This window comes from Hydra vulgaris, chromosome 09, assembly GCF_038396675.1.
Source record: "Hydra vulgaris chromosome 09, alternate assembly HydraT2T_AEP".
Lineage (NCBI taxonomy): Eukaryota > Metazoa > Cnidaria > Hydrozoa > Anthoathecata > Hydridae > Hydra > Hydra vulgaris.
Genome location: NC_088928.1, coordinates 24,056,375 through 24,066,618, shown reverse-complemented (window position 1 = coordinate 24,066,618; position 10,244 = coordinate 24,056,375). Strand labels below are relative to the sequence as shown.

The 10,244-nt window shown below is 27.8% G+C and overlaps 1 protein-coding gene across 2 annotated transcripts in view; it reads right to left on the bottom strand.

Moving 5' to 3' along the window:
• Positions 1–694: 694 nt before the first annotated feature.
• The window catches only part of LOC100208841 (sterol carrier protein 2), a 43,791-nt gene continuing 34,241 nt past the window's right edge, over positions 695–10,244 (bottom strand). For both annotated transcript variants that reach the window (XM_065805090.1, XM_065805091.1), the window contains 3 exons: positions 3,442–3,507; positions 2,669–2,721; positions 695–1,024 (listed from right to left, as the gene is read on the bottom strand). In XM_065805090.1, coding sequence (XP_065661162.1) covers positions 902–1,024; positions 2,669–2,721; positions 3,442–3,507 — 242 coding nt within the window. In that variant the 3' untranslated portion in view covers positions 695–901. The remainder of the gene's footprint in view (positions 1,025–2,668; positions 2,722–3,441; positions 3,508–10,244) is intronic.

Below are 10,244 nucleotides of genomic sequence, written 5' to 3'. Positions count from 1 at the left end.
AAAAAAAAATTACGATTTATAGTTACATAGCACCATTGTCATAGTTACATCAGTAACAAGATAGCGATAAACAGTGATAAAGATCAAAATTGAGAACTATTGTATTTTGTTATACGGTTTAGAAATGATACATAATTGTCAACATAAACTTTTACTAGCGCAAAAAAAAAATTTAAAAATATTAGATTGTCCAAAATATTTTTCTAGATTAAAGAGTGGAGTGGGGGGAAACCAATTACCAAGTCAACTATTTTATAAGATGACCTCGCTTTATAAAAATTATCTCGTTTAAGCACCGAATTTTTGATTTCATATAGTTTATTTGGTTTGTATTTAATTTAAGCGGAAATAAACACTAAGCAAACGAAGGAGAAACATTCCACTGTGTGAAGAAATTATTATTACTCTCAAATTATTATTATTATATTTTATTATCACTTATTATTATTACTCCACCGTAAGTAGAAATTTAAAAAAAGTTACAAATTTATGTAATGTAAAAACTAGCCAAACTATTATTTTAGTATTATCTTATACATTACATCTTTTCCTCTTATACATTACTTTTTATTTCTTACATCTCATTTTTATTTCTGCTATTAAACTAGGACTTCTTTTTTTGAATTTTTACGTTTGTTAAATTAAAAGGTCTTTATTTACTTCCAAAAGAATTTAAGAGACATAAGGAGAATGATTTAGAAATGCATTTTTTTAAAGTTTCTTTCGTAAATTTAAAACTTCAACACAAAAAATCCAATTAAATAAATAGATTTAAAAAAATATAAAAACATATTTATCGTACCGCAACTTAGTAGTTTATTTTTTAGGCGTGACTTACAAATTTACAAATATTTTAAAGATTATGTCTTTAAGCTGTTAAATTTTAAATAATTGAAATTTCTTAAAGTTTTGACAAACTTAATTTTCCATAAACCGTCACTACAGCAGCACCGCCTATGCCAAAATTATGTTGCAAACCGTACTTTGCTTCATCTACTTGCCGTAAACCAGCATTTCCTCGGAGCTAAATAAAAGAACCTTTATCATACATATATACATACAAACATACATATATACATTCTTGCATACATACATACATACATACATATATATATATATATAAAGAGAGAGAGAGAGAGAGAGAGAGAGAGAGAGAGAGAGAGAGAGAGAGAGAGAGAGAGAGAGAGAGAGAGAGAGAGAGAGAGAGAGAGAGAGGGTAGATTAGGGTAATATGAGCACCTTAAGCGAAAATTTTCAAAAATAATTGTAAATCCAAAATTTTTGCGAATAAACAATTTTTAGGGATCCCTTTTCACGATTCATTTAGATGTTTCGGCACCCGAAATTTTTTTTAAAAACACAGAGGTTTTAAAAAAGTAGCAAAAGTGCTGATATTACCCAGACCACTTGGTAATATAAGCACTTTGAATTTGCTCAAAAAATAACATTTATTACGTAAAAAAATTTCAACCTGACAATTAGAACTAATTTTTGGAATATATTAATTCGTTATTAAAAAAACTTACCATTAAAAGATCAAGTTTTGAGCCACTTTTTGTTAAAGCAATTCTACTATGTTTTCCGCAACAACAAAAAAATTAGTTTTTTATTCTTTCGATATTATGAAATCAAACCTTTGGAAGATAAAAATTCAATTTTTTTGAATTTAAATTACAGAAAAATATTTAGTATTGTTAAAATAATAAAATTTTTTACTATGTTTTGTTTTTATTTAAAAAGCAATTAAAACCACTGCTGTTTTAGGACTTTAAACTAGGTAATTTTAATGAAAAACACTGGGTAATATGAGCATGCTCATATTACACAAAAATGACATCTTTAAATAAAGTCTAAACTAAATGTTTCTATGCATTGTTTTTCAAACAAAAATGGATTGGATTTTTAGCTAACATGTTTTTCTTTATCAAAAAATTAATTTCGGTATTTTAGCACCAAAATTTCGCGCCACAGATTTATTCATGCGTGATGATATTATTCTAACAACGCAAAAAATTTAACAGCGTTTTAATTAGATGATAGCCGCTAAGGACTGCATATAGATTTACGCTAACTGTATTGATTCCTGTTATCACCACATAAAATCGTATCAAAAAATACAAAGCAACTTTAACTTTACTGCTTACATCTAAGAAATCTTAAAGTATGCTCATATTACCAAAGTGCTCATATTACCTTAATCTAACCTCTCTCTCTCTCTCTCTCTCTCTCTCTCTCTCTCTCTCTCTCTCTCTCTCTATATATATATATATATATATATATATATATATATATATATATATATATATATATACGTTTATGCTTATACACATACATACATGCACAAATACATACATACATATTACATATATGTATACATACACACGTAATACATACACACATAGGATATAAATACACACATAATGCATACATACTCACATAATACATACACACACAATACATACACTACATACTTGTACATGCATGCAAGATATAGGTAAATATAAAATAAAAAATATAACTTGATTTATAAACCGAGTAATTTTCAATACTCCTGTTGTTTCTGCAAGTATTTCTTGACAATATAATAAATATAATACAATAATATAATATAAATTATACCAAATTTTAACAACAATAATACATCAATACAACAAATAATTGTAATTACCTGATTAACAATCTCGGCACACTGTGCCAACCCAGAAGCACCAATAGGATGTCCTAAATAAATTACTAAACTGGTTAACCTTGTTTTTGTTTTTTTTTCAAACTACGAATTCACATTATCAAGGTCGTGGTGTCACTAACCCCTGGTGACAAAAATTTGGCACAACCTTTGAGCAATTAAAACTTAATGAACTTGTAATTATCCAGCCTAGTCTTCTTTGCTATAAGAGTGAACAATCATTAATTAGCTGGATAAAAAATACTTATTTTGTTACATAAGTTAATAAACCTACTTGTGTTTTTTTTTTTTTTGCCAAACTTTTGTCGCCAGGGGGTTAGTTCTTATAAAGCCATTATTTATTTCTCTTCTAAAAAAATAACTAGCTCTGAAACTTGAAAAGAATTTTTGTTTGAAGCAAAAAAAATTCAATAGCAATACTCCCCATTTTTTCTAAGCCACGGACAGCTTTGTGAACTCAGCTGCACTTTACAGCCTTAAAAATTGATATAATACTGAGATAATAAAAAAATAAAAACTTTAAAACTGGTCTCATATTATATATAAACATTGGAACGATGGACTTTTTTGTTGCACTAAAACAATTCAAGAGTCTACATTTACTTAGTGGAAACAATTTGTGGAGATGCTACATCTTCGCATACAATTTTTAGTGTAAGCGGCTCACACAAAAAAATAAAAGTTTCACTGCTACATCACCACATAATAATAAATTTACTTACGATTTAATTCAGACCAAAAAAAAATAATTGTACCTTTAGATTCCAATCCACCATCAGTGTTAACATACCATCTACTACCAAGTTGACATAATTTACCACCTAAGTCAAAAACTTGTAAAGTATGTCATGCTTTATCGCAACAGCAATAAAAAAAAACCTTTAAATAAATATTGAAAAAAACAGAGTATCCTAAACGCTACTATCTGATTTTTGTTTAAAACTTGTTTATAAATAATCTGATTGTTTTGATTTTTATCCCAGATACAGATAAAATAATAAAAATAAAATAGAGGATGAAGCCAAAAATGATAAAGATAATGCAGTTACGCTCACCAACACATCCAGACAAATGATTAAACGTTTTTTGTGCCTAAAATAAGTAAAGTAAGATTGCAGAAAATAGGGTTTCAACAGGACCATGTGTCCTGTTGAAACCCTGTTTATATGAAACCATATTTCTTATCCCATAGTGCAGCCAATTTCTACCTTTAAGCATTTCTCCAGATATAGTGATTCTAATTGGCCTATCTGGTCACTAGATTTAACCAGAAATTTTTTGGGGGGCCTACATAAAATATAAATGAACAATGGGTTTTAGATCAGTTAAAATGGTAGTGATGTAGTGGTAGAGCACTTGCTTCATAAGTGAGAAGTTCCAAGTTTGATCCCATCACATCCTTGGTAGTACTACTTGTTCGTCAAGGTTTGTGCTTTGGAGTTAAAGTGTTGAGAGAGGGTTGTAACCACAATATAGTAGCCTCCTCGACTGTAGTGGCCTTTTTGGCCTTGGGGAGGTGAATAACAAAAAAAAAAAAAAAAAAGAAGTTAAAACAAAACATTATACCAGAGTTTAAATTGTAAACATATTACAGGATTTGATGCATACTTACAACAACAAAAACAACAACAACACGATATTTATTCTCCTTTTCAAATCATACAATAGTATTATAATAATAAAAAATATAATAACAATTGTTTATATATTTTATTTGGGCAATTCCACATCAAATCACCCAGTCCATTGAACCATGTGTCTTCCTTTTGTGTTATATTTTGACATATTATTCCTAATTATAAAAAAATATTGCATGCAAAATTTCAGCTAAAAAAGTTTAGCGGTTGACAAGATATTGCAATTTTAATACTGACCTGGTTTCCCAAAATGACCCGGTTTTCATAACACTCTGAAAAAACATTTTCCTTAAAATAATAAGAAGTAAAAATGGCAAAAACATAAAAAAGTAACATATATAATGTTTTTTTGATGCTGAATTCAATAAATGTACTTAAAATGCTCAAATATAAAAAGAACATGCATAAAAATTAATAAAACAACTAGTTTCTATAAACCAACTTTGGGGCCCAATATCTCAAAACACCCCCATCAAAAAAATTTTTTTTTTGCTGTTAATATTTTCAGCTGTTTATAATCTTACTAGGCACAAAAAATCTAACTGGAAAAACAACTAAAACATACGGAACTTTAATTTCAAAGATGTATTACTTTTTCAAGAAATTCCCAAAAAATATTTGTAAATGAAATAAAGTTAATCGTAATTTAAAAAGTTACTTAAATATACAAGATTTGTAAAGGTATCAAAGATGAAAGTTATTTTGACTGTGTTTGTAATAGTTTACAATATTGCTCCCATTTTACTTGTACTTCCTCTATTTCAGCATTTTCAAACACATAGTTTCTACCAGAACTAGAGCAAGCTTGTGGAACAGATAGTTTTTTCAATATGTTGGTGTTTGGAATAAAACAGTAGTCTTCTCTTTCAGGCCAGTTAAAACAGATTGATGGACCATTTGGATGAAGAAACTTAACTTTAGCATCAACTTCTTCTAAGTTGGTTTTAGTTACAATGCCGATCCACCACTTATCATCACAGACTACAGCGACATAACAACCTAAAGTGACAGTATCAAGTTGAGATATGTCTTGTTTCTTTTTAAGATTGTGGATTATTGTATAATTAGTGTCTGTACTACACCTCTTTGCCCCAACCTTGTTATCTCCAAGATGTATAAATTGATGAAAGCTACGAGTACCAGGTAGAGTTGTTACACCAGTGTACCTTTCTTTTTGCTCTTCACGTTGCAATTGTAAGTCCAATCCCTTTATGTAAATGAAGTTAACAATTTTGATTTTATCAATACAAAATTCATACATAGCTTCTGATGTGAGAATTTGGTTTCTGTACGGTCGTTTTAAACTTTCTTGTGCTGTTAATCTTTTTACAGTACCACCAATCCCATCGCATGGTGACTTTCCGTGGGACGTGGCAAAAAAGTTCCATTCAATTTTAAGGCAAAATTCGCTCTCTAGTTGACATAGATTGTAAAAGCTTTTACAATTTTTGTACTGTCCTGCGCAACCATCAGTGAATAAATGTAATTTGGACAGATTGGAAAATTTTATTTTTAATATTGGTATGATTAGTTGGAATATTTTGTACACATAAGTTACATCATGTATAATGTCATCTGATATAAAACAGTAAGAAATATGTTTCAGTTCACCTTTATCATCTTTATAGTATATGACTAATGGATGTAAAGAACATTGTTGGGTGTTCCAATGATAGCTCTGTATTTCATCTTGGACAACAAAAGCATAATTTTCAGCAAAGTCACCAATAATGATAATGTTTGATTGATCCATATATTGTTTCAGTTGGTCAAGGTACTGTGATTGAGAGTGAGCAATAAAAGAATGAGCTTGTAGCTTTTCAAAACAAGATGCTAATAGTTCAACAAATGTTCGAACATCAACTGTTAAACTTAATAGTGTTGCCCGGTCAGTAGTTTGCCATTGCTTGTAGTGTATCTCAAAATCATCTCCGTATTCTCCAAAAATTTCATACAAATATTTGGTAAGGGGTTCTTTACCAGGACAATCATCACACTGTGCAAGCATGCATTTTTTGTTTTCTACTGAGCAAACGGTTTTTGAAAGTAAGTCCTTATACTTTAGTCCAATATTTAAAGCATCTACTAGCAATATGGCATTTTGGTGATAAGAACAAACACAAACAGAATGTGTACCACTTGCACCTGGCAACTTGCACTTGGTCTAAGTGAAGCAAATTTTGAGTAACATTATTTGTATTTCTGGATTGTTTTCTTTGTATAATAAATATAGTTCCTTTAAATTACACAAAAGCAGTTTTTTTTGTTTATGGACGTTCTTTTGAATGCTAACATAATCTTTTTTTCCAGGCATAGTTCTACATAAATCACTTGAACCATAAAAAAGTTTAACAGAATCTTCTATTTCTTTTTGTAAGACTTTCCCTTTATACAAAGGTGAGATAGCCAACAATCCTTTTTTATTAAAAAGTTGTCTAGCCTTTTTTGCTTGGTATTCTGTAACTGCAAAGTTATTTTGTACTTCTAGTATTGACCAACTTGGGGGTGCCAGTGTTAGAAGTTGAACAATAGTTCTTTTGTCAGAACATAGAATTTTTTCTTTTATCAAGCTCACAATTTCATCAAAGTTTTCAGCCTTCTTTTTAATGTCATTTGGTTCATAACACAGTTTTGAGGGAACATTGAATTGACTTTCAGTTTTTCTAGTAAGGTTACTTACCATTTCGTTGATGCGCACAACTTTTCGCTTTCCTTGTGAGAATATATGTTTTGATGACTTTGAAAGAGATTTTAGAGGAGATATATTAAAATTTTCAAGTTCTTCATTGATCTCCTGTCTTTTTGATTTGAATGATGATATTAGAAAATCTTCATTTTGTTCACCCTGACTTTGCTTCTCTTCTTTAAGATCTGCTTTTTTGGCAATCTTTTGCTTACAGGGTTTGCAAAGTTTCTTCCCAGGAGCAATATTTAAGCTACTTCTCATCATGTCTTGTGACTCATTTATCGTAACTACTCTAAGATTTTCTAAAAGTAATTGAATTGTATATATAATTGCATATAGCTTTATGTATTTTGTATATAGTATAATTGTATGTATAGTTGTATATAGCTTATCTGCACAATTGTAATAATTTGTAATAATAAACTTTTACAAAAGTTGTCAAAATTTTAAAAACAAATGCACATCCATATCACACTAATTCAGTTTTTATATAAAACAAAACAGGATGTTTTTTTCAGTTGTTAAGTTGAAATAACTAAGTTATCATATAATTAAGACTTCCTTAAATATAACTAATTTTTTTTTTTTTTTAAGGAGTCTTTTAACTAAATATAATATTTTACAGAATTCTATTTGAAAGTTTTTTAAAATAGCTTATTGAAAATTTGATACATCTTTGAAATTAAAGTTCCGTATGTTTCAGTCGTTTTTCCAGTTAGATTTTTTGTGCCTAGTAAGATTATAAACAGCTGAAAATATTAACAGTAAAAAAAAAATTTTTTTGATGGGGGTGTTTTGAGATATTGAGCCCCAAAGTTGTTTTATAGAAACTAGTTGTTTTATTAATTTTTAAGCATGTTCCTTTTATATTTTAGCATTTTAAGTACATTTATTGAATTCAGCATCAAAAAAACATTATATATGTTTATTTTCATGTTTTTGCCATTTATATTTCTTATTATTTTAAGAAAAATGTTTTTTCAGAGTGTTATGAAAAGCGGGTAATTTTAGGAAACCAGGTCAGTATTAAAATTGCAGTATCTTGTCAACCTCTCAACATTTTTAGCTAAAATTTTATATGTTAACTTTTCTTTTTAAGATGCAACAGCCAAAGAGGTTTTTAAAAAATTTGAAGACCCATGGTTCAAAATTTTCTAAATTTTGGGTGATTTGATGCGGAATTACCCCAATTAAAAAATAAAAAAATAAAAAAAAAATCTTAATTTTATTGATTGTAGTAAAAACAATTGAGTAAACATTTAAAAATCATACTTTAATGATAATAATAAAAAATAAACAAACAAGAACTTTTTGAACTCATTCACTATGCATACAAGACTCTAGTTCCATTCAAAATGCGCTGATAGATAACAGAATGTTTACCATACTTCTGAGTTTTAAAAGATGGCACACTAAGTTTTTCATTATATATGTTTCTAGTAGAGTATGTATGTATTATTCTACTTTCTGTAAAAAAAAGTCTGTTATAGAAGAGGGTAAATTTTTATTAAGAGAGTCAAAAACAAAAAATAATATTAGCAAATTTTACAAGCGCTGGAAAGGTTGGAATTTTTAGTTTTTTGAAAGATTCTGTTTCTGACTTAAAAAGTTGGAAGTTTATGATTTTTATGGATTGACATTGAGAGGACATCAATTTTTTGATGCGATAGTTGCCATTTTGACCCCAAATTTGACAACAATAACTAAGATGTGATAAAAATAATGCACAGTAAATATTCTTTAGTGTAAATTTATCGACATAATGACGAATTACAGAAAATGCTAAAAAGAGCCCAAATATGCCAGCATATAAATGGAGTTTATTTATTAGACACAGCTTTAAAAACTTTATTAAAATCAAAATTTTAAATGACATCTGTCAAAAGAGTTGATATTTAACTGAAAAAAAAACTTTTTTTTATGTATTAAACTCTTTATTTGATTAATACAATATTTTAAGAGAGTATAGATATCCTTGTTATCAAGTATAATATATAATATATAAAAAAACCCTTAATAACAAAAACAAATCAAATTTATATTATTTGTATATATTACATATTATACTTAATAACAAGGATCTCCCTTAAACTTATACTCCCTTATACTTATTCTCCCTTAAAATATTGTATAAAATCATTTACAAATAAAGAGTTTAATCCATAATTAAATTGTTTTATTTAGTTGTTTATTAAAATCAGAATTTTATTTATTGTTTAGACATAAGTAAATTCAATAGAGTTATAAGCAAAAAAGATGATAATACTAAACATTTGGAACACTCTGCATTTTTTAATATATATAAAAAATAAACTTTTATCTCGTACTAAATAAATTCAATTAAATACTTATCTTAAATTAAAAATTAATGTAATATGCAATACCTGCTTAACTTGCTTCTCAGTGTAGCGTCTTGTTTGTCAAGGTTTGTGTTTTGGAGTTATAGAGTTGAGAGAGGGTTGTAACCACAACTAAAGTAGCCCCCTTGAATGTATTGGCCTTCATGGTCTTGGGGAGGTGAATTGAAATTACAAACAAAACGAAAAAACTCTGTTGAGCAAAATAGTTTTTAATTTATTTATCCATAGGAGTTTCTATTATTTTACTCCTTGTGTATGATCAAAACTTCTGTTTTTTGAGTTTAAAAACCATTATTTGTAGCCAAATTTATTTTTTATAATATCATAAAACATTTAAATTTATTTTTTTATTAATTAACATTAACATTCAAATTTAAGACCATTTTAAATTTAATAAAGTTTTATATGAAAACATTTTATGCTTCATAACTTATGCGAAATAAAAAATATATCATACCTAAAAAAAAATTTATAATTATTTTAACATTGTAACTTTGACATCTTTGCATATTTCCAAACTATTCAACTCCAGAAAATACTTTTTTATTTTCTTATAGAAATTAAAGAAAAAGCTGTAAAACAATCATATATTGTAAATTTATTTATCATAAAGATTGGATAAATTAAATAAGAAATTAATTAAATAAGAACTAATTTACTTGATTCCTTAAATTTATTTAATCATCCATCCAAAGCTTAAAATTTTTTGAAGATATACTCTTTCCCCAAGAATAAAGCTTTTTTTGCAACCAGCAGACCACTAATAGGGACCTTTTCAGTTCTCATTTGTTTGAACCCTTTAGTACTCAGTTCTCATCAAACAGCTTTTTGACTTGATAATACTATCAAGTTTTTCCAGTTTTCCATATTAAAAA